We start from the raw sequence: 23,010 nt of genomic DNA on the forward strand, positions 1-23,010 counted from the left end.
AATTCAAAATTCAAACCTTCAAACAAATGTACAAAGCCGTTACCCTACTCACTCACACACCCCCAGAATATAAAAACCTCCTCCGTATATATAACCCATCATTACCTCCCCCAACCCTACTCTGCCTCCCTCATTTCCATACGCTCCCCTCTCTCTCTCTCTCCTCCTCCTAACCCTAAAATCTCCGTCCTCTCTCTCTCTCTTCCACCGCCCGAAAATGCGTGAGATCCTCCACATCCAGGGCGGCCAATGCGGCAACCAGATCGGGTCCAAGTTCTGGGAAGTGGTCTGCGCCGAGCACGGCATCGACCCCACAGGCCGCTACCACGGCGACTCCGACATCCAGCTCGAGCGGGTCAATGTTTACTTCAACGAGGCGAGTTCAAGCCGGTTCGTGCCCCGGGCCGTGCTCATGGATCTGGAACCCGGGACCATGGACAGCATCAGATCCGGCCCGTACGGGCAGATCTTCAGGCCAGATAACTTCGTCTTCGGCCAGTCTGGGGCCGGGAACAACTGGGCCAAGGGGCATTACACGGAGGGCGCGGAGCTGATCGATTCGGTGCTCGATGTCGTCAGGAAGGAGGCGGAGAATTGCGACTGCTTACAGGGTATTTGTTTTGCTTGTTTTTTTCATCATGTTTTTTATACAGATTTCGAAACTCTAGCACACACAAAACGTATAATTTTGGGGTTTCTTAATTCACGCCGTGTTTTTTGATAGGGATTACGAAACCCTAGTGCGAACCATGCGATTTGGGACTTTTACTGTTTAGACTGGTTTTTTGTACAGATTTTGGAACCCTAGCATGACAAGCACGTGCGCTTCGTAGGATTTGGGGGTTTTCTGATTCAGACTGTTTTTTGATTGGGATTCTGAAACCCTAGCGTGAACCCTAAGATTTTGGGGCTTTCTTATTTAGGCTTTGTTTTTTTAAAAATAAATAGGAAACCCTAGCATAACCATCAACACAAATGTGATTTGTGACTTTTGTGTTTCAACTATGTTTCTTTTTCTCTACATATTTTGGAAACCCTACAGTGACCAGCGCATAAGTCACGTAGGATTTGGGGGTTTCGTGATTTAAACTGTACGATTCAAGGCTATTCTATTTCGACCATGTTTTTTCCTTAATACAGATTAGGGAAGCTCAAGCAGACACACCTTCTAATGAAAGCCATGTTATTTTCATTCTTAAAATGACAGACTTACATGCAGTGTGTTTGTATGGAATATCTTTGGAGCATGTTGTATAAGTACATGTTCCTCTGTTTGGATCTTGACCTATAGCAGAAACGAGAATTTAACCAGGAGCCTGGGTTCGGCAATGTAGAATAATTGAGTTTTTCTGATTTGCAGGTTTTCAGGTGTGCCACTCCCTAGGTGGAGGGACAGGGTCTGGAATGGGGACGCTCTTAATTTCCAAGATCAGGGAAGAGTACCCAGATAGGATGATGCTCACTTTCTCTGTGTTTCCCTCTCCAAAGGTCTCTGATACTGTTGTGGAGCCTTACAATGCTACATTGTCTGTTCATCAACTCGTGGAAAATGCAGATGAGTGCATGGTTCTTGATAATGAGGCTTTGTATGACATTTGCTTTCGAACCCTGAAGCTCACTACTCCCAGTTGTAAGTCTTCTTGAGCTCTAAGCCATGAATGATCTTTGTTTGGTATCCGAACCTTGGGTTCCACTATCTAGTTTGAGCATTTCATGGTTCCTTGGTAATATATTGGCAATGGCATATGTGATCTTCTATGTATGATTTTGAATTGGTTTTGTGGTTTGAAAAATTTACTCATGTGTCATCTGTGAATGAAACTTTGTTGTTCGATGGTTGTTTTGTAGAGCACTCTTTCCTGTAAGTTAAACATGACAGGCTTTGCATAGCGTAAGACAATGTCGTTTGTCAGTGTATATGTGGATTTGTATATGTGGTTTTGAAAGTGTCCTTATTGGATTAGTTGACCTTTTTGGTTTTTCAAAAAGAAAAAAAAAATTCTGTGAAACTTGTGATTTTGGCTGGAAGGATGATGTTATAAGCTGCTGCTTTATACGAGAAGCATAATTCATAACGATCATTATTGCTTCTCTTTCTTTCAACAGTTGGCGATCTGAATCATTTGATATCTGCAACCATGTCCGGGGTCACCTGCTGCCTCAGGTTCCCTGGCCAGCTCAACTCTGATCTTCGCAAACTTGCAGTAAACCTCATTCCATTCCCCCGCCTTCACTTCTTTATGGTTGGTTTTGCTCCACTCACCTCCCGCGGATCCCAGCAATACCGAAACCTGACCGTCCCGGAGCTCACCCAGCAAATGTGGGATTCCAAGAACATGATGTGCGCGGCAGATCCAAGACACGGCCGTTACTTGACTGCCTCTGCCATGTTCAGAGGGAAAATGAGCACCAAAGAAGTGGATGAGCAGATGCTGAATGTTCAAAACAAGAACTCTTCCTACTTTGTGGAGTGGATTCCAAACAATGTCAAGTCAACCGTGTGTGACATTCCACCGACTGGTCTGAAAATGGCGTCTACCTTCATCGGTAACTCGACGTCGATTCAGGAAATGTTTAGGCGTGTGAGTGAGCAGTTTACTGCCATGTTCAGGAGGAAGGCCTTCTTGCATTGGTATACCGGGGAAGGGATGGATGAGATGGAGTTCACTGAGGCCGAGAGCAACATGAATGATTTGGTGTCTGAGTACCAGCAGTACCAGGATGCAACAGCCGACGAGGAGGGAGAGTATGAGGAGGAAGAGGAGGAATATCAGGAGTAGCGGTGACTATGGGTTATTGGGGGACACTTCTGTGCAAGGGGAAGCAGGAGTTATTTTGTGTTACAATGCTGTTGTAACCTCAACTGCCAGTATTTTGATTTCGTAGGGTGATATTTTGTTATTTGCGGGAAGGAAACTATTCGGACACAATTATGTTTTGCTATGATTTCGTAGGGTGATATTTTGGTATTTTTCTGTCTCGCTTAAAGTTTTTTCTGTCTCGCTTAAAGTTTTTTGTTGCAAGTGTGAATCATGCTTCTTGATTGGTTGCATTATACTCCAGCTCTTTGTGGTAGCATGACTTCACTTGGTGTGGAATTCAACCATCATTCATATCAAGACACTGTTTGGTTGGTTTTTACAAGGATTTGTTGTACTGATTAAACGTTTTTCCTCGTAAAATACGAGTAAAAAGCTTTGTGGAGTCGTCAGTCGTGTGATGGTTCCATTGAAACACGAGTGTGCTTGTAAGCATTTTCTCAATTTGTATTTGTAAACATTTTCTCAATTTGTATTTGTAAACATTTTCTCAATTTTCACTGTATTACACTATTACTACATAGTAAATTATTTTGAATTATATCTGTTCGACCCTACATATAAACGATTAATTGCTCCTATTAAGTGCCCTTGATGCGTCCTTCAAAACAACATATTTACATGGGACCTATAGACTTTAGTAAGAACATGTAAGAGCATTTCGAGGAGGATCCTTACAACAACATTTTTACGTTGGACTCATGTAAATGCGTGACATTGATTAAATTTTCAGTAAGAACATTTGGAGGAGGAGCCTTACAACAATTCCGTTGAGGGTTATTTTGAGCCGGCCATTTCGTAGCCTATTTTGATGAGCGATTTTGTTCACTTTTGAGATCTTGTCGGAATGTCAATTATATCAAGGGTTTTGCTAGAAAATGCCTAGTGGACATCCACAAGAAGACAAAAATTAGTACTTTTTTCCATCTCTTCACCCCGTGTCAGGGGTCTGACACGGGTCCACTCCTACTATGACGAAAATACCCCCGCTTGGGCAAAAAATATTCGAACCTATTTTATTTTTTCTTTATTTAATTAATACTAATGTTTATACGCTGTATCTTTTTTCTTTTTTTATTTATTTAAAATTATTAGTGTTCCAATTTTCAATCCAGTTGAATTGGTGGAAAGATCTTATTTTTTTATCATTTTATCTTTAATGGTTATTATAAAATTTTGAATTCGTAGAATCAAATATCTCTTATGGCTAATCAACGAGAGCGCTAAATTCAAAATTTAATTATGGCCATTTAGGATAAAATGATTAGGAAACTAAAATCTTTACACTGGTTCAAACGGATTGAAATTTAGAACACTTAATTTTTTAACTATATTTTTAAATATATAAACTGTCATTTAAATATAGTTAAAAAATTAAGTGTTCCAAATTTCAATCCGTTTGAACCAGTGGAAAGATTTTAGTTTCCTAATCATTTTATCCTAAATGGCCATAATTAAATTTTGACTTTAGCGCTCTCGTTGATTAGCCCCAAGAGATATTTGATTCTAAGAGTTCAAAATTTCATAATGACCATTAAAGATAAAATGATAAAAAAAACAAGATCTTTCCACCAATTCAACCGGATTGAAAATTGAAACACTAAAATAATTTTAAATAAATAAAAAAGAAAAATGATACAGCCTATAAACATTAGTATTAATTAAATAAAGAAAAAAATAAAATAGGTTGGGATACTTTTTGCCCAAGCCCAAGCGAGGGTATTTCCGTCATAGTAGGAGTAGGAGTGGACCCGTGTCAGACCCCTGACACGGATGAAGAGATGGGAAAAAGTATATAATTTTTGTCCTCTTGTGGATGCCCACCGGGCATTTTCTAGCAAAACCCTTAACAAATTTACCTTAGATAAATGATGAACACCATTGATCATTTAAATAGACCCAAAAGAGCTCAGTAGCCCTCAATGGAGATGGGATCCCCTTAACAGCTTGAATAAAATGTATTTATTTTTATTAAAAATGGTATAAAAATACAAATATTTGAATTACGTCAAACGGGATATACACACACAATCACTTAGCTCAATTGATACCTCATTAAAAAGAAATATAATTAATTCTCATTAGGATTACCTAGAGAACTAACCCTTGATATTCTAATGTAAATGTACAAAGAAGACCAACTGAACTAACTCTTAACTTAGTAAAATGTTGGGAAAATGATGATGGCCCAGGACGTGTTTTGATAATTAATATCCTTCAAGGACATTTTCAGCATTAACAAATGTTCTTAGTTTGTCATTGGCGGGTATTAATTATCAAAATACGTCTTTGGCCGTCATTTTCCCTAAAATGTTGGAGATCATTTCAATGAAATGACGACTATGAACACAGAAATAATGAGGTAGGATTTGTTTGGAACTTATGGAAAATAAATGAAAAGTTAAAAAATTTCCCAGCCCTAGTTTAGGTTAGAAAGAAAGTGAGTGGAAATTAATAGCAAAATTGTTAGGAAAACCATGAGTTGAGTATAGTACATTTTCCTCCCTGTTTCCTTCTTCACCATTTTCCTTTCCTTTCCATTTCTTTTCTTTTCTTTTCTTTTCACAAGTTCCAGACGTACCCTTAGAAAATCCACAACAGTTGTGCTATTGACACATATTTGCCACCATGCACAAATCGTGACGTGGGGCCTACTACGGATCCTAGCACAAATAATTTTATTCATTTATTAAATTGAAAATATTTTTTCAAAGGCCCCAACAAAAAATTAGCTAAATCCGATACCTATGAATACTCAATCTAATCATTTATTGGATTGAACTGATTTTTTGAATGGTATATTAAAAAAAATATTAAATTTAATGAACAGCTAGAATTGTTTATATGGAACCCGTAGTGAGCCCCCAACACTATATGTGCACAATCTTGGATTTGGAAATCTGTATGGACGGGCTTATTGAATCCACAAATAAAATGGGCCGATAATCCAAATAACTAGAATAGTGAGGCTGCATCGTAAAAGTGCGGAAAATTACGAGGGTAACTCAACGCACTGCGAGCTCTGTGTGTGTGTGTGTGTGTGTGAGAGAGAGAGAGAGAGAGAGAGAGAGAGAGAGAGGCATCGGAAAATGGCGAGCACTCTCGCAAGCAGAGCAGCTTCAGCGGAGAGAACAGCTAGCTTGTGGAGGATATCGATTACTAGTTTCCTCAGAAACTTAAGCACTTCTTCTTCCACTCCAAATGCAACAAACCCTACTACCTCAGCTCCGTCGGCGGCGAACAAGTCCAAGCGCAAGAAGAAGAAGAACTTGTTCGAGGTGGCTCAGTTTCTTCCCAATTGGGGAGTCGGATTCCATATGGCCAAGACCCACTGGTACAACGTCTCTTACGAGATCACCAAGATCAATCTCTACAAGGTCCTTCTCTCTCTCTCTCTCTCTCTCTCTCTCTCTAAGTACACACACGTATACGTATGTATCTACTAGACACCCGGGCAAACACGATGCGCGCATTGGGCTGTTGGAAAGAGGTATATTGATATCTGCAAAAAAATGCATAGATATATTGATATAAGTGAAAACTGTATTGGAGTTCTAAGTGTTTTGTCTTTTTGTGTATTATCCCGTGCTCAATGGGCTCACATTAGCCGGACCCATTTATGAAATCTGGATGTGAAAGTGGAAAAGAGGGGAGTAGAAATTTGGGATGGTCGTATTTTTTTCTTCTTGGCAGCTTGCAGTTTCTTTAGGTAGTTAAAGGGGTAGTTTGAGATAAAATACGTGAGCCAGCCAGCCTCTTTAATAAATATGTGTTTGCTTATTGTTGGTTTTGTTTTTTTTGTTCTTTCCAGGATGGTAGGCATGGCAAGGCTTGGGGAATCGCTTATAAAGACGGTGAGTTTCACTTCCGATTTCTATGACATCATAAGTTTTGTCTTTTGAGAAAATGGAGGAAGTGAAGAAACATGAATATTTTGAATCTTTGATGATTATTGGTTATGGTTGTTCTTGTTTTTTATTCCCCTCCCACTGCCACATTCAATCAAAATGCCCCACCAAAAGATAGTAAAAAGAAAGGAAAAGAAGCATTAGGGGAAGCAGAAGAAAAATTGGCCACCAGACAAAACGGTTGTATTGAAATACAAGAACTTCAATTTCTCATCAAAAGATGGACATAAACAAATAGAGCAAGCCGAAGAATAAGGTTCTGTTGGGGTTAGTCAATTTTTGTAGTCTCAACTCAGGTGTCAAGACTTGATTGTGTTCCTTTCTCCATCTTTGCTATCAATAGACCAGTAATCATGGGAGTACCCATCTTGATTATGTTCCTTTCTCCATCTTTATTGGCTTTGTGGGATATGAGTTCTATGATGATCAAATATCATAATGTTCTAACTGAGATACGAAGAGTGACGGGAGTGTCTATGGCTTGTGTTAATAGTTATGCAGTACAAGTCTACCTTTTTAATTTGGTTGATAAGGGTTGTAGCATACTTAATTGGATGCAATCATTGAGTGTTGTTGTCTTATTGCTCAGTTGAATATAAAGTGAGGGGGATGTTGTCTCATAATACTTTTATATTTTTGTTTCTCTTCTTGCATTATTTTATTACTTTTTAGCTGAGGTTTTAAGTCATCTAAAGATCAATTCAGTGTGGGAAATCGGATTGAAAGCAGTGCCTTACGATTGGTTGTTCACATAACACGAGAGAATGGTTGACAAACAATGTATTGCATTGTGGGACTACCAACAGATCCTGGCAACCTTCTGCGTATAATGCGTTTTTTTTTTTTTTTTTTTTGCAGTAACTGGTGTCAGTTTTATCATTATGCATTTTTTATTTTGCTGCTAGTTAATTTTTTTATTTTTACTTTTTCCCTTGGAACTCTGTCTATGTGATCTCTCTCTTGTATTTCTTTTCTGTGCATGAGTTTCTTTTCTTGTGTGAAAGAACTAGAATTGCCATTTATCCTTCCCATAATTCTTGTTAATCAACCCACATTTTTGTATAATTCACCTTTATTAGTTTTTGTTCGTTTTGCTGTTTGGATAACATTGAGACCTCAATATCTGCTTCGTATTCTGCAATCAGTGGTGGACACGGGTGGTGGGTAGGGGCCCTGGCACCCAACTTCAACAATATCGCACTAGACGACACTAGTTTTGGTATATACATGTAAATTAGCATTTTGGTCTCCCCAAAATCCTGATAAAGTTTTCCTTGCCTCTCCAAAATCTTAATAACTTAACTCCCTAGTTTGCAGAAGTCCGGTCCTCTACTGCCTGCAAAGGGTCGCCCATCAGCTAGAATTGCTTTTGAAGAGTTTTAGGCTTTGGTTCGAAGGAGGAAACGAATAGTTTGTTAGATTACTAGAAAGCAAGGTTATGAAGGTGCTACATAATACATACTATCTGTACCAAGGCTTACCAACAGAAATATTATAGGTGTACAATGGCTCTCTCATACTATAGATTGCAAGGATTGTGGGAAAGGTACCTACATATCATGAGTTTAGCGGCTATTGTACGGTTGGGGCCAAGTTCCGATGGTAGAACTAGAGTCTAGATTCTTGGATCATTTTAATTTCCTTAAAAGATGAGGATGACTGTTGCTTTGAGGAAACTATTATGTTGGGGGGATCCAATTTGGGAGTTGGCTCAACTTTTGTGGGATTAGTGGTTAAGAGAGAGGGAATTGGAATAGTTTATAAAGGAATGGAAATAGGTGATGGAAGCGTTAAACACCAGATTGCCCTTCAAGTGCAACTTGGACATGGTTTTTCATCAGCTTAAAACTTGATCTGCTTTCATCTTGGTGAAATGGAGACGCAAAGTATCGAATAATTCTTTGACATAAGAAGTTTCCTAAGCATCTAGGAGTATCTACCAGGAATTCTATGTTTTTCAGTTGCCTCTTTAATACTAATTATTAGTGACTTTGTTTCTCTCTTAACTACTGTTTAGAGGTTCCTGGTTTGAACTCTAGCGTCCTTCGTAAGTTCTATTCCCAATGTGTTAGTCTAGTAAGTGATCAAAAAACAGCCCCTTATCTTATTTGGTTTTATAGTTAGAGGCTATACTAAAAGACGGCTGAATAAGTACAATGATAAAAACAATAATAATATTTGTAGTTTTGAATTTTGTTCACTTGCTGTGCCCCGTATTAATGCTAAGTGAATTATGCAGGTTCACCAACTGCACCTGCCAAGAAAATAAGTGGAGTTCACAAGCGCTGTTGGAGATACATTCCAAACTCCAAGAAAATTGAAGAAGGCGCCTCAAAGCCAGAAGTTCAATCTGCTTGATGTCATTTCCGAATTCTAAAAAGCTACCGTCTTGGCCTCTGTCTCAGAATTCCATACATTTCGTTGAAGGTTGATGCTGTCGACTTCAGTCCGTTGGATAGTTTAGGTTATGGAGGTTGTATTCATCGAACAGTTCTTAGGTCTCTGCATGTTTTTTGGTTAACTTAGTATCTTGTGTTTCGGAAGTGGAGACATGATTTTGTACCAAAGCAAATTGAGATACATTTTATCAGAACAGAGATTTTTGCAAATGTTGATCATGATGGTTCTTTTAGGTGTCTGGAAGTCTTTAGTATGGTTTCCCAGGATTACCTGAGTTCCATTTACCCATAAAGGTGTTATCTGTCGATCAAGTATGTGGAAAGAGTCCTTCTTCAACCACACCCAAACACACACCCAAATACACACCCACACACAAGTGTGTGTGGATGTGTATTTGGGTATGTAAACGGAAATGATACTCACACAACCGTTGTGTGTGTTTTGTAACCAATTTTGACCGTTCAGATGTGTTTGGACGCTCTAGATTTTAAAAAAACTCTTCAAAGGAAAAGTTTAACTCTTTCAAGGAAAAGTTTGAACGAATCTTGACCATTTATTACAACAATGGATGGATGGAGATTGGTTGTGTTTGATGTTTTGCACAACCGTTGTGCATGTAGCGTCTTTGGTATGTAAACTGGGTGTGGTTATAGAATTATATCAAACGATGTTTCTGGTGTGTCCTTCATTCATACACAGATTCAGGCATTAGTTGGAATGGAAGGGTATCCAATCGATTGACGTAGTTGCCTTTTCTGTTATTTTCTTTTTCTTGTTTCGGTTTTCTTGCTGGACCTTCTGTTGACGCTATCTCAATTAACGCTTTACAGGTTAACCAAGATTTTCCGAAATGCTGTGCCTCATGCGCATTACCCTTGCCATTGCCTTAAGGGTGCTTTGAGCCTATTGGCGCATGTAAGCGTTGATAAGCCATTTTGGCCATGTTCTCCTGAAAATGCCCCTCTTCCTCTTGTCTTGTCTGTAGTGATTTGTCCTTGGTAGAGGGTTGAGGGTTAATTGAGTAATTTTGTCGTATTCCCGGATTACCATTTTGACCTTATTGGACTCTTCATGTTTTCCGTTTGTGTGCCTTATGAATGTGTGCGAGTTTTGTCCGAATGTGTAGGTGCTTTTTAGGTAGAACGCAATTAATAGGAAGGATTCAAAATCAAATCCTTATCATAATCAAAATCACAATCACAATCAAGTCATTCGAAAATCAATTAAACAGGTGAGAACCCAATCGTGTAGTGTGAACACAATTAATTCCGATCACATGCGCAGAGAGAGAGAGAGAGAGAGAGAGAGAGAGAGTCGGAAGGAAAGTATCAAAATCAAATCTTTATTAGAATCTGAATTTTGTCAGGCATTTTAATTGTGTTCATACTACACAAATGTATTCTCAATGAGCGCGACGTGCTTGCATGTCGCACCTTTATCTAGTCTAGCTAAACATGCCTTGGCTAATTTTATCAAGTGTCTAGTTGCAAGAACATCTCAGACTTTTTGTGATAGCCTTGATGGGGACGCGGGGGCTCTGCTGCCCACCATGGGCAGCAGCCCCTACCCACACTCACACACGGCACCGTTTTATCAAAGGGAAAAAAACAACTCTTCCGCTTGCAATTCTATGGAGCAAAAACGTGATTATGAGAGCCTTAAAGTTAAAATTTAATTATGTCTCTTTAGAATAATATGATCAGAATAATAAGATCTTCACGTCAATTCAAACGGATTGAAAATTGGAGACGGAGCGGTTAATAGCACACTGCACCTAGTATGCCTTGTCCTAGGCTTTAGTCTACTTTCAGCTGGTTTTTCTTTTATTAAAAGGTAAAACTCTTTATTATGATTTGCGATTTATCTTCCTTCTCTTAAAAATACCAGTATCTATTTCTGTCGCATAAATAGCACGCGGTAGTAGATGAGATCAACTGACAAAGAATCAACATTAAATCAAACTCCAAGAAGCAACAATTCAGAATCTGAATCCGTCTCGTCTCGTCTTGTATGAAAAATCATGGAAGACAATCAAGTCCGCTTCCAAGCCAGTCGACATTGGAAGCAGGAAAGAGTCACTCTCCGGGGAAGATGACATCGAATAAAGGATCTTTCAAGAGGGCACTATATATTGAATAAGATGAACGGCATCTGGAGATTATGGGAAAGCAGAAGGCACCTTTCCCTTGTTGGTTTTGCCTTCCAAATTCCTTTCAAAGGGGTATTATGATTTTATGGCCTACTACGGATCCTAACCAATTAAGAATCCTCAGCCTGCCTAGTCAAAGTACCCAATTTGTACCATAAATTCCATAGGCACAAAATCCAGGTAAACTAGGAAACTAAAGTAAATGCAGAATCAACCAAAGTCGGTATGGTTAAGATTCATTCACATTTTCCACATTCTTTTGTTTTGATTTTGGCCAATCTCTCCTCTATATAAACACCACCTTCTATACACATAATGTGCCATACCCATAACACCAAATTCTTCCCCCAGAAAATGGCAATGATCCTTTTCCTTGTTTTCTCTCTTTTCTTGCAAGGAGCTCTTGGTAACCCACAACCCCTATATATCCTACTACTTTTTCCTCCAAATTAATGTGACTAGTTCTTTTTTTGACCATTATAAGTCGAGATGCAGGCCGGAAACTGACCTAGGTGGTCGGTCGGTGTTGCTTGGTTCGTCTGTGAAACCCACAACAGCGATGACCAGATAAAGCTAACACATTAGTCTGTTTCGCCTACATCTCGGCTTGACTAGAGATTCTTTCTTTCTTGTTTTTTTGAAACTTTAAACTTGGTGGTATTTTCTGTGTAGGTGAAATTATATGCGAGGAGTTGTCGGTTGGAATGTGCTCCTTCTCAGTCGCGTCTTCCGGGAAGCGATGTGTGTTGGAAACTACAGCCTCGAGTGAAGGAAATGGGGCCTTCCAGTGCAAGACGTCCGAGGTGGTGGCGATGACCATGCGTGAATGGATTGAGAGCGATGCGTGCATTGGTGCATGTGGCGTTGATAGATACTCCATCGGTATCTCATCCGATTCCCTCCTCGAGCCCCAATTCACTGCTAATCTCTGCTCACCGGCTTGTTTCCATAATTGCCCCAACATCGTTAATCTATACTACAATGTCGCCTTGGGAGAAGGTGATGCTTTTCTCTTCGACTCGTAATACCATCCATGCTCGGTATATGTGTGTATAGGATTTAGCATTGGAAACGACTCGATTTGTAGAGTTAATTCTGCATGCAAAATTGGTCACTTTGGTGAATTTTTAGTGAGTGTCGCATGGCAAAAACTTCTCCCCTCCATCGCTGATTTATTAGTCCTTCGCATTTTAAGATATCGCAAAACGTAAATGTTTTTTGAAAAGTCAAAGGCAGGAACTGAATGGCAACGTGGGGAATAAATGCTTTTCAATTTGAATCAGAGAGTATTAACCGAAAGTCTCCTTTAAAAGTTGAAATCCCGAAAAAGGACTAATGGGATAAGAGATACTTCATTGCAGGGGCCAACTAACGTTCGGCCCCAAAAAACCACATATCCATCCTTTTTCATTCTCTCTTATGGAAGAAATTCCCCAACCTATAGAACCAATTGTCTCCTAGGCAAAGTGAGAAAGGTATCTTACGTCGTGTTTTGTTCACCGTGTGCAGGGGTATTTTTGCCCGAGTTGTGCGAGGCTAAGCAGACCAATCGACGGCAGTCAATGAGTCAAATCCTAAGTTCTGGCGCAGCAGCAGCAGCTTCTGATTCAGTCTATGCTCTAGCTTATGCTCCTGATGCTGCCAATGCTCCAGCTTATGCTCCTGTTGCTGCCTAACCTGAAGATGCTGCTGGTCCTGCCTCTAGTGAAATCACCCGATTCGTTACTTCTTCTCCTGCTTCTATCAGATAAATTGTCATAGTATCACTTGGGCTCATCTATCATACGGTCACATATATACCGGGAATTTTCGTATGAAAATCAGGATAGTACGATCATTGTATGAGAATTACAGTGCCCTTTACTCATATGGTTGAAAGAAGATTATATTCTGTTACTAGATGAGATAATTGCATCCCTAGCTACCACTTTTGTTGGTAGTCAAAATGACTATTTGATGTATGACAGAATTGGAATAGGTCTAATTATGATCAGACACAAGAAAAATGACTGTTTTTGGGGCTGTGATTAGTAGGCGTGAACAGTAAAAGAGAAGAAGAAGAAGGGTTTAAAGAAGATAGATCTAGGAGCGCCTCATACCTAGGTTACCAAAGGCAGCCTCTTTAGCATCACACCAAAACCAAATTGTCATTCATTCAATCATAATTCAAGCTCTTGAGATTACATCTCTTATATTGACTCCATATTCCATAACACTTGTGAATGCAAATAACTACTTCTACTCCCAATAGATTCGGGTAGAATGAATGTGTAAATGCAAATAACTAATCCTATTCCTTAGATGGATGGATATGATGAATGTATTACATAATGGTTGAATGCATTAAATATGTGGTCAAACTTCCCTAAGTAGGCCCCACATCATCCAACATATGCCAAATTAAGGCCGGAGCATTAGAACCATCCAATCCACGCCTTTTATAGAATTTTATTGGGTGTTGCCATAGTTGTCAAAAATCGTACGATTCACGATTCTCGCAAAAACGATATGAATCTATAGGTGAATCAAGGTTTATATAGAATCGATGGTGAATTGTACAATTCACAATTCAATTCGTGATTTGATTGACGATTTATGAAATTTTTTATTCCCATGCAAAATTTGTTAGTATTGGTATTTATTTTAAATTCTTGTATCTTTTGAATTATAGACTGGAACAAAGCTCATAGCCTCGAATGAAAACTTTACTAGAGATTTAACCTTATATTTTCATTTTACGATGTATCTTTAATATGTAGGTACATAGATACATTTTTCAATGTATTTTTTAAATTTAGTCTGAATCATTACAATTCACAATTCGATTCGATTCCCAATTCAGAAAAAGGTCAATCCGATTCTCGATTCGATTAACGATTTGACAACCTTTGGTGCTGCCATTTTCCATCACTATTTGCAAATTCCAGTTACGTATCAAAATGAATATAACTTCTATGCAAACATTACTGTCACAAAAACAAGCAATATTCACCTGTCAAGGGACATAACCAAGAACGATAACACTTTCAGCCCCATGTCCGGATCTAACCACCAGACTGAACGAATCAAAATTATATGCAGAATTCTTACAGAGCGACGGCTCATCAGTATTTTATCGAAAGATTCCAGAGAGACAACTTCACTACCATAGTTTATCTTAGAGACTGGCAAACTGAGATCTTGAAACGAAACATGTGAAAGTCAGATGACACAGCTCTTTAATCTTTAATACTCATTGTTTCCAGGTCTTGCATGGTTTTATGATCTTTTGCCCCTTCAAGTTCTTGGGTCTTTTTAAAATCAGCAACAACCTGGTCAAAGGTGCTCCTAACATGCTGGCACATGAGCATCAGATCCTGGCATGCATCTTTGAATACCTCGCTTGCTGGATCACCTGCAAAGTTTCGGCTGTTAAAAAATTTTGCGAAGTGGAATAGTTGGGAATTGTGATAAAGAGTAAGACAAATTCATGAAATTTCAAGGGCGTTAAGATATAAACCATTTATGACTTGTCACTTGTCTCAAGAGAGAGCACTTAGCTTCTAAAATAACGCATCGAACAGGTCTGCATGTGGACTCAATGAAGTAACTATTTTCCCTAGTGTCAAATTGGCCAGAAGAACAAAAACATTCTATTGCATGATGATATACTACGCTTCTGCTTAGCAATGTAATTTGGGGTATTCAATCAATTAAGGGCAGAGCTAAAAAATCGTAGTATCTTACTTCATGCTACTGGAGCTCTCTAATCATTGTTGAAAGGAAAGAAGGAAAAAAAAGAAAGAAGGTGTATCAAACAACAAAAATGGCCTAACAATCAAACACACAATTTTCAAAATCCAAAATCCAACACTTCTATATCTTTTCTGATGGAAAACTGAATTTGAATGAAGATACATAAATAGATCAAATTTTTGCTGATTTCTAGCTATAGAGAAGTTTGAGATCGAATTAGAGGAATCAAAGGGAGAAATGTAATTCTATGTACTGGTACCCTTGTATGTTGCTAGAGAAAAAAGAAAAGCTTTACCAGTTGTCTGGACTCTTATATTTACTCGAGCATCTGCAGGATGAGGGATGCTGTACCCGCAGACTGTTACTCTTGGACTGCAACATACCATTACGTGAGCTCAGTAATTGTTGGACAGGCACTTATAAACCCAACTAAACACCAAAATCAAACACAAATCCCCTTTGCAATTTGGATACAGATGCCAATGCAGGAATAAGAACAAGAAACTAAAAAGAAATTCGCTGCAGACTAAAAAAATTAACTCATCAGTATGATAGAAAGGCTTTCAACCGATCATATATATTAAACTAGGAACAAGACTTTTCTCCAGCTTGGTCTACACTCTTTCATAGTTTACGAATTCCAACTCATAAAGGTTACTAACTTCCATAGTTCCACTAAGGTTCTTATCCTCCAAAAAATAGCACTCTCTAAACTCAACTTTAATCATCCGATGAATTAAATTTTCGACTACCATAACTTTTATGCAATAGAAAAGAAATTATGCAAAATCACGTTGCCATTACATCAACTTTCACATGTCAAACCGTGTGCACAGAGCAAGAGCAGAACGGGGGAGCTGGCAAATATAGAAGCTCCCAAGGTTGGGAGCGTGAAAAGAACGTGCACATACATCACAAAACTAATGTAGCATAGAATATACACTTTAAAGGCACAATCCTTTTAGGGAGAAAATGAGTCAAGTCCACCACAAGTATAAGAAATGGGCTAGTGTTGCAATATGTGCTTTTCTTTTCAATATATCATGACTTGAGCTTGATATATAAGTTCATCAAGGACCAATTAATAAAGCCAAGTGATAAATCCGTATTTTTGTCTACAAGGATCGTACTATAGCTCCCATCTTTGTGAGGAGCCTGCTCCCAACTCAGTGGGAGATTGCTCCCGTCAAGCTCCTTAGTTGGGAGTGCAAGAGCGCGCTCCTAAGGCGGGAGTGGCACGGGCTTGAACTCTAGTCCCGGTGGAAAGATAGTTTCCCATGGATCAAATAATCACTTGTTAGTTTCTTTTGCAATTATTTCTTCTCTTCCAGTTTTTCTTGTAAATTACGTTTAGCGGCTTATTTCAAGGGCACAACTATGACCAATTGCACACGACCATGCAAACTTCATAAGAGAATACTTGCTTGAAATTCAGCTAGTATTGCCTTGGCAGAAATTTTTACAGCTAGAAGACAGAAATTTTTTCTTTGCAGGATCTTATGGAGCTTCAGCAAAAAAAAAAAACCAAAACAAAAAAACCCACAAAAAAGTGACAATGTTTCTTTACAAATCCTATTAAGACATTGTAGACACAAATATATTTAGGAGCCACATCAGAATTAGTTCACCATTCATAAAAAAGATGAAAAGAATTGAGCCTCAAACGCATATGTTATGACAAGTTGTCCAAAGAATAAAGATCATATATAGACTATGGCTGCAGCGATTCCGATGACCTTACCCCGGATCACTATCTTCGCTGACAGCTAATGACCAACCATCCTAGCTAACCAAGGGAATATGACTCCTACTCTCTCTCACCCTTCTCCTTCTATTTCACAATGAAAGCAGGCTCCCATTCCTGAACGGTCTGGGCTACCAAACTAGGACAAGACGTAGAGGAGAATGGGAAATAGCAGTCGCGTCAATGGTAGCCGGGGTAGTGAGTGTCGTCGGCCGGTGGATAAGTTTTATAAACCTCTCACCTTCCGCCCCCCAAGGGTTGTAATGAGAGCAAGAGTTAAGGATCTTTTGTGCTCCTTGTTTGGCCAGCCCTCACAATTAGTTGGTTGCTGTTACTGGTTCAAATGGTTCTAACAATTCAGCTTTCTTATTTTCCCATAAAATAAAGAGCAGAATATGGTGGCTTAAATGTTTCAAAATCAATACGAACCCAAGCAAATCACAAAAGTCACAGTCATGATCAAGTGTCGAGTCTGTCGACATTTCCAGAGCGCAATAGGGCTAGAGATACTGGAAACAACAGAAATTTCTTACAACAGAACATAATTAAGATACTTAAAAAAAGATTTAAAGAGCATACTCTTGGTTCAGAGCGAATCTGAGGGAATTCGCGAGTGTATGCTCCTCATCGGCCAATGAGAATGTCGATGCCGTCTGGTCCTGGAATGACCCGTGTTCCATCAGTACAGGAAATAATGCTGGAGAAAAAACAATATCACCAAGTTAATCACAAAATCTAGACTCCGAATTAGCACCACAGCTCCGCTTTAACCCTTAATTAAAATACTTGCTACGTCTACGGTATTCGGGTAGCTATTTCTATCGAAGTACTGACAAGCACGATTTTAAGAACGTCGAAATCAAACCACCAAAGAACACGAATTCAAATGCTTCAAGAAGCCAAAGAATGAGTATCAGGTATGAATACGTAATACCACAAAATAGAACAGCAACCGCACATAGATGAGAGAGAGAACAGAGAAGAGAGAGAGAGAAATTTAACCTGTCTGCCAGTCGGCGGGGAGTCGGTTTACCGTTTAGCTATACCGGAGAGACAGCGGTTTATGGTTTCGTAGCAAAACCAAAACCCTGGTACACTCTTTTATTTTTGGACTAGTTACAACTCGCCCCCCAAACTATCATACTTCTATCAAATACCTCCTTAACTACAAAGTCCTAGACTCGACTAGCTCTAACTATTTAACCCTTCAACTTGACCTATTGTTAGTCTTTGATTGCATAACTAGAGACCGTGGCGCGTGTAAGTCAAATTTTACGTATTTAGCAAGTCGTATTATGTACAATAGCTTTCCCGCTATTGTTCGATCCAATTTTGACAAAAAATTAATTTGCACATGCATCGCGGAAATTTAATTGAATACATACTTCCATATACAATGCAGAAATTAGAACAAAAATGTCAATGGTAAAAGTAAAATACCATATCAGAATATGTAACCATAAACAACCCATTACTGTCGAGGAAAAATAAAAAACAAGCATCAGGTGAAGAAAGAAATGGACAAAAAGTGAAAGACCTCTTGAAGGAGTAGGTGGTTCTTCTGTTTTGTATATCACCTACGTACAGCCTAGGGCCGTAGGCCAATGAAAGTGATTGGTGGGTTGTACACACAAAATGAACTACTCCTAGCATTTTACCAAAAGTAAAAAGGAAGACGACAATATACTTGTGTGAAAGAGGAGATTTCGCAGGTTATTGGTTTGAAAGTGGCAGTTTTTTGTGTAAAGAAGAAACTTGTAGGGGACGCGGGGTTATGGCAATGGCAGTTGAGGTAATGGAGTATGACATTCCCACTTATGATAGTAAAAACTTTTTATGATAGGGATAATTAAGGAAATCACTTTTGTGACAGTTTTAAAAAAGTGTTCATGCTAAAAGCTCATCTCCCTTTATATATTGGAAATAGATGACTGTTGAAGAGCCCTGAATAATGTGTAGTTTCTCTCATAATATGAAGAAAACATGGGAATGGCAACAGGGGCAGATTGGGACAGTTATTGGGATAACTCTACGAGATAGCAACAATTTTTGATGTGCTCAAATCCATCTCCATAACCGCTAGGGATGGGACAACTTGTGCCATAATCGTATCCGACAGGATTTGGGTATTCCCCAAATCGACCGGATAATTGTGGGTTTGCTTTTGCTGAATTGAACCCACCACCGACTCAAAACACTATTTTTATAGCACATTTATAACAGAAACTATAAAATTCACTCGAGGGTGTTTACTCTGTATCTCTTCCAAAAACCTTGGAGCCGTAATTAAAGCAAAGGTGTCCAGTACTATGCCTAAATTGCTTGAAATTTTTAACTTTCTTGCAGCTTAGCTTTCAAAAGATACTCTATGAGCAAGTATCTCGGTTAGCAAAAGAATACGATCCAATAAAAAATCCAAGTATTACGGCAATTATTTATTTATTTATTTTTGAAAAATGAAGCCTTAATTTAAATATCTAGAAATGCAAATATAAATAGATACACGAACTAGTAAATGATCAATATACTTCGGTCTATCAAATATTTCACTACTATAGACTTTAGTAAAAGATCAAATAAACTTATAAACTAGACACGAAATGATTCATTGCTGAAAATATAAGTAGATATATGTGTGAATACCCACCAATGTCTATAGAATTGACGAGAAGGGAGAGAGGGATAATAAAAATGGATATTACGAACAGAGACCAACGGCTTGAAAAGAGTGAATGTTTTCATGGAGAACCAGATCAGTCGATAAGAATCAGGATAGCGGCACGACACCAATAGTCATATAAATCTCTCCCTAGGTTAATGCAGTCCAAACAAAGCTTCTTCTTTTTTTAGAAAAAAAAAAAAAACCCTCAGGTATGGTCTTTAATTTTGCTTAAATGTGCATTATTGTGGGGATTCTCCTTGCATAAAAAACAACACTCAGGACTGAAGACTAAACCGGAGGGCCAAGTTGAAAGGTTTATATAGTTAAAGGTGGTCGACTGTAGGATCTTGTAAGTTAAGGAGGTAACTTGTTTAAGGATGATAGTTTGAGGGGCAAGTTGTAATCAATCTAAAACTAAAAATCTCTCCATAGAAGCCGCTTCCGCTTTCGTTCCCTAAAACCCTACATCACAGAGTGCGTCAGTCATCGTAAGATCTAGGGTTTCGGAAATCGCCGGTGAATGCTAAATTTTTTACGTTCAAATACAATAGTTGTCATCCTCTTCTTCTCAACCCGCAGAGAGTAAGATTTCCGAAAGATTATTGCAAATTCTGTTTGGTATTTTCTTTTCCAAATTCAATGATTTCATTGCTATTTCAGGTACAATTGCTATAACTATGGCTGCCACCAATAATACCCCAACACAACTGGACAAAGACCAGGTTTTTATAGCCTTTTTACGTCTATACATATTTTTGTATATGAACTCATGTGTGTCTCTTAAGTGCTTTAGGAGGTTTTTGTTTTGTTCTAATGGGTCTGTTTTGGTTTGAAAACAAAAAAAGATTTTCTGTAGATTGGGATATTTTGTTTAATTTGGGAAGTGGTAAGTCGGACTTGACTTCAGACGACTCTTGATGATATTGCAGATCTTTGGTATGGCAGAAAAGGAGATGGAGTACAGAGTTGAAATGTTCAACAAGTAGGTTACTCGATTTCGTAAATGTCACCACATGGTAGCGGGCATTATCTATTTTCTGATTTATGCTTGCAATTCGTGAACATATTGCATGTGTGATGATTTCATACAAAGATCAAGCCATCAAGGTTTGAAAAGAAACAGATCCATGGCAGAATTTGTAAAAATAGTTTTGTAGACATGGCGATGCTTATTTGGACCTATATGACACATTTTATTGTCGGCTGTATCCATTATGCCTTTTATTTAAACTCAGTGTACTTTTCTTCGAGACAATGTGATTGACACGTAGAGATGTTGACCGAAAAAAGGTAAGTATTGCATGTAGACATTAAGTTGCAACCTTTGCGTGCTATCTAATAGGTTTACGAGGATTGGTTATTGAATGTTCAAGAATGCATCACATAGAGATGTTATCTGAGAAAAAGGCAAGTATTGCATGGAGATGTCAATCTTCTTAAAGTGTGCCACCTTGTGAAAATATTAGTTTTCTGTCATGTTGATTTGTCATCTACTGCGGGGTTCTTAAATGCGATGCTACGTCTCCAATAAGTTGAACTTTGGATTTCAATTTTGTATTGATTATGAGGTTAGCTTTTTTGTTTTGGAAAAACATGTGCTTTATACCCTGTCCCATATTTAATAGTAATGTACTTAATTGTCAGTCCCTAAGGTTACATATTCTAACAGTGAATGGTCCAACTGATTCTTGCTATCTATGCAACATTTTTTGATGCTGGTTTTCGTCAATTAAACTGTTCTACTTTTTTCCAGGCTAACCCACACATGTTTCAACAAGTGCGTTGAGAAAAGGTTTGCAGATTTAAACTTTTTCTTTAAACTCTGTTGTGGTTGAATTATGGGGTGTAGCTTTCTGGTTGTTGAGAACAGTGTTCTAAAACAAAGAATTAATCGGCGATTAGTAGGAGATAAATCGCTGGCGGGGCCTATCCGATTAGGTCTGACTAATCATTAATCGCCGATTACTAATTAATATGCACTGATTAATAGCTTGAAGGTGGCCGACCGCCCGACTAGCGCATAGCGACTTTTAGAACATTGGTTGAGAAAAGGGTGCAGTATAATCGTGTGAATCTGGCTTCAAAATCTGAGGATTTTGATTATCACTTTGAAGATGATTTTCTTTGCATTATAAGTGTCATTTAGCTATTTCTTTTTCTGAGAGATCAGAATTTGTCCTGTTTTTTTTTTTTTTCCCAGGTACAAGGAAGCGGAGCTAAACATGGGTGAAAATAGCTGCATTGATCGCTGTGTTTCGAAGTACTGGCAGGTAAGCTGTTGATTTTCTACGTGCATGCACTCATTACTATTTGATTTCAAATTAGATAGAGTGATTTTAGGAATCCCTGCTGTCCTTCTATGAGCAAAAAGCAGTTGAAACATCTATATGTTCTAGAATCTAATGGAATTATGCTGTCTTACAAAGTATGCTCTAGCAGTACTAGTACTTCTGTGACCTTGTATAGCTCGGGGCTTACATGCTAAGAACTGATGTACACTTCCCCTCAGGTTTAGGTATAAAATTCTTTTGTTCTTAATGATGCATTGTGGCTGCTTTACGGAAAGGCCCTGGAGAAGCTTCCATAAAGGGGTTGACCCAAGGTTAATAGTCAAAGCTGGGTTTTGGGGGAGGGAAGTGAGGAGGGTGCTAGTTGTATTGGAGATAGAGTGACATTGATGGCTTTGGTCTGTTGATGGATTTTTAGTGGGTAGATCTTGGATTTTTGTTTTGTTCTCTTGTGGTGAAAATCTGTCACTTCGCCCTCGTAGGTTATGCTTCGCGTACTATGGTTTTGGACTTTTGGTTCTGTCAGCTACCAAACGTAGCTGGGAAGTTCGTTTCCCTTCATAAGGATCTCTCTTATGACATGTTACTTTACTCATTTTTTGTCCCTTGAGAAGAAAAGTGAAAGGGATAAAAAGATAAAATTAGTTGACATTGTGTGAGTTGTGTTTTATTCAGGTGACCAATCTCATTGGGCAATTGCTCGGTTCCAATCGGCCTCCAATGTGAATTTTGTACATGCTCTTCCAATCAGCAAGCGGCTGCCATGGAAGACCTGGAGATTTTGTTTACCTTTTCCTTCGTGCCTTGCCTACATTTTCTTAGCGGATGGTAGTTTGTTGTTTACAAATTTTCTGATGGAATATAAACTAATGTCATTGTTTCAACATGCTTACATGGGTATAACTTGAGCCTTTTATATTATTAAAGTTAAGGCTATTAGATATCATGGCTGTTTTGTATCTTGGAACATCGAATGAAATAAATACTGCCATGGGAGACCTGGAGTTTTTTCTATTTTGGTTCATTCGTGCCTTGCCTACATTTTCCTTGTAGCTTACAAATTTACATATTGAACTATAAATTAATGTCACTGTTTCAACATCCTTCTATGGGTATAACTTGAGGCTTTTTTTTGGTAATAAAGTTAAGGGTGTTAGGCATTATGCCGTTTTGTATCTTGCAACATTGAATGAAATAATCACTGATTGCCAGTTTTAAATTTTGTTCAAGCTCATTGACCTTCACAAGCAGCCCCTTTATTGCAAGCATGCATTTACGGATTACTCAAAGGTGGAAAACAGAAAA

General features: G+C 38.5%; 5 protein-coding genes across 7 annotated transcripts; 4 read left to right on the forward strand and 1 right to left on the reverse strand.

Moving 5' to 3' along the window:
* The first annotated feature begins 58 nt into the window (after positions 1–58).
* LOC131314378 (tubulin beta-2 chain) lies at positions 59–2,969 on the forward strand. Its single transcript, XM_058342972.1, has 3 exons — positions 59–611; positions 1,361–1,630; positions 2,107–2,969. Exons 1-3 carry the CDS (start codon positions 218–220, stop codon positions 2,778–2,780), a joined length of 1,338 nt encoding a protein of 445 aa, XP_058198955.1. The 5' UTR covers positions 59–217; the 3' UTR covers positions 2,781–2,969.
* A 2,812-nt stretch (positions 2,970–5,781) lies between these two features.
* LOC131314382 (uncharacterized) lies at positions 5,782–9,336 on the forward strand. Its single transcript, XM_058342976.1, has 3 exons — positions 5,782–6,196; positions 6,631–6,673; positions 8,967–9,336. Exons 1-3 carry the CDS (start codon positions 5,909–5,911, stop codon positions 9,083–9,085), a joined length of 450 nt encoding a protein of 149 aa, XP_058198959.1. The 5' UTR covers positions 5,782–5,908; the 3' UTR covers positions 9,086–9,336.
* A 1,943-nt stretch (positions 9,337–11,279) lies between these two features.
* LOC131314380 (uncharacterized) lies at positions 11,280–13,223 on the forward strand. The gene is made up of 3 exons (XM_058342974.1): positions 11,280–11,682; positions 11,949–12,275; positions 12,786–13,223. The coding sequence occupies exons 1-3, from the start codon at positions 11,592–11,594 to the stop codon at positions 12,950–12,952; spliced, it is 585 nt and encodes a 194-aa protein (XP_058198957.1). The 5' UTR covers positions 11,280–11,591; the 3' UTR covers positions 12,953–13,223.
* A 980-nt stretch (positions 13,224–14,203) lies between these two features.
* Positions 14,204–17,894, reverse strand: LOC131314383 (uncharacterized). Of its 2 annotated transcripts, none has more exons than XM_058342977.1 (4): positions 17,758–17,894; positions 17,335–17,452; positions 15,307–15,383; positions 14,204–14,670 (listed from the first exon to the last, which is right to left on the reverse strand). In XM_058342977.1, exons 2-4 carry the CDS (start codon positions 17,433–17,435, stop codon positions 14,495–14,497), a joined length of 354 nt encoding a protein of 117 aa, XP_058198960.1. In that variant the 5' UTR covers positions 17,436–17,452; positions 17,758–17,894; the 3' UTR covers positions 14,204–14,494. The 2 variants fall into 2 exon arrangements, with proteins under 2 accessions (XP_058198960.1, XP_058198961.1); XM_058342978.1 differs by having other exon boundaries at positions 17,789–17,829.
* A 1,926-nt stretch (positions 17,895–19,820) lies between these two features.
* Positions 19,821–22,715, forward strand: LOC131314385 (mitochondrial import inner membrane translocase subunit TIM10). 2 transcript variants are annotated; one of them, XM_058342979.1, is made up of 6 exons: positions 19,821–19,999; positions 20,078–20,139; positions 20,347–20,399; positions 21,171–21,209; positions 21,618–21,687; positions 22,381–22,715. In XM_058342979.1, the coding sequence occupies exons 2-6, from the start codon at positions 20,095–20,097 to the stop codon at positions 22,429–22,431; spliced, it is 258 nt and encodes an 85-aa protein (XP_058198962.1). In that variant the 5' UTR covers positions 19,821–19,999; positions 20,078–20,094; the 3' UTR covers positions 22,432–22,715. The 2 variants fall into 2 exon arrangements, with proteins under 2 accessions (XP_058198962.1, XP_058198963.1); XM_058342980.1 differs by having other exon boundaries at positions 19,861–19,933.
* Positions 22,716–23,010: the final 295 nt, after the last annotated feature.

The sequence above is a fragment of the Rhododendron vialii genome, chromosome 13a (assembly GCF_030253575.1).
Source record: "Rhododendron vialii isolate Sample 1 chromosome 13a, ASM3025357v1".
In the NCBI taxonomy this organism is placed as follows: domain Eukaryota; kingdom Viridiplantae; phylum Streptophyta; class Magnoliopsida; order Ericales; family Ericaceae; genus Rhododendron; species Rhododendron vialii.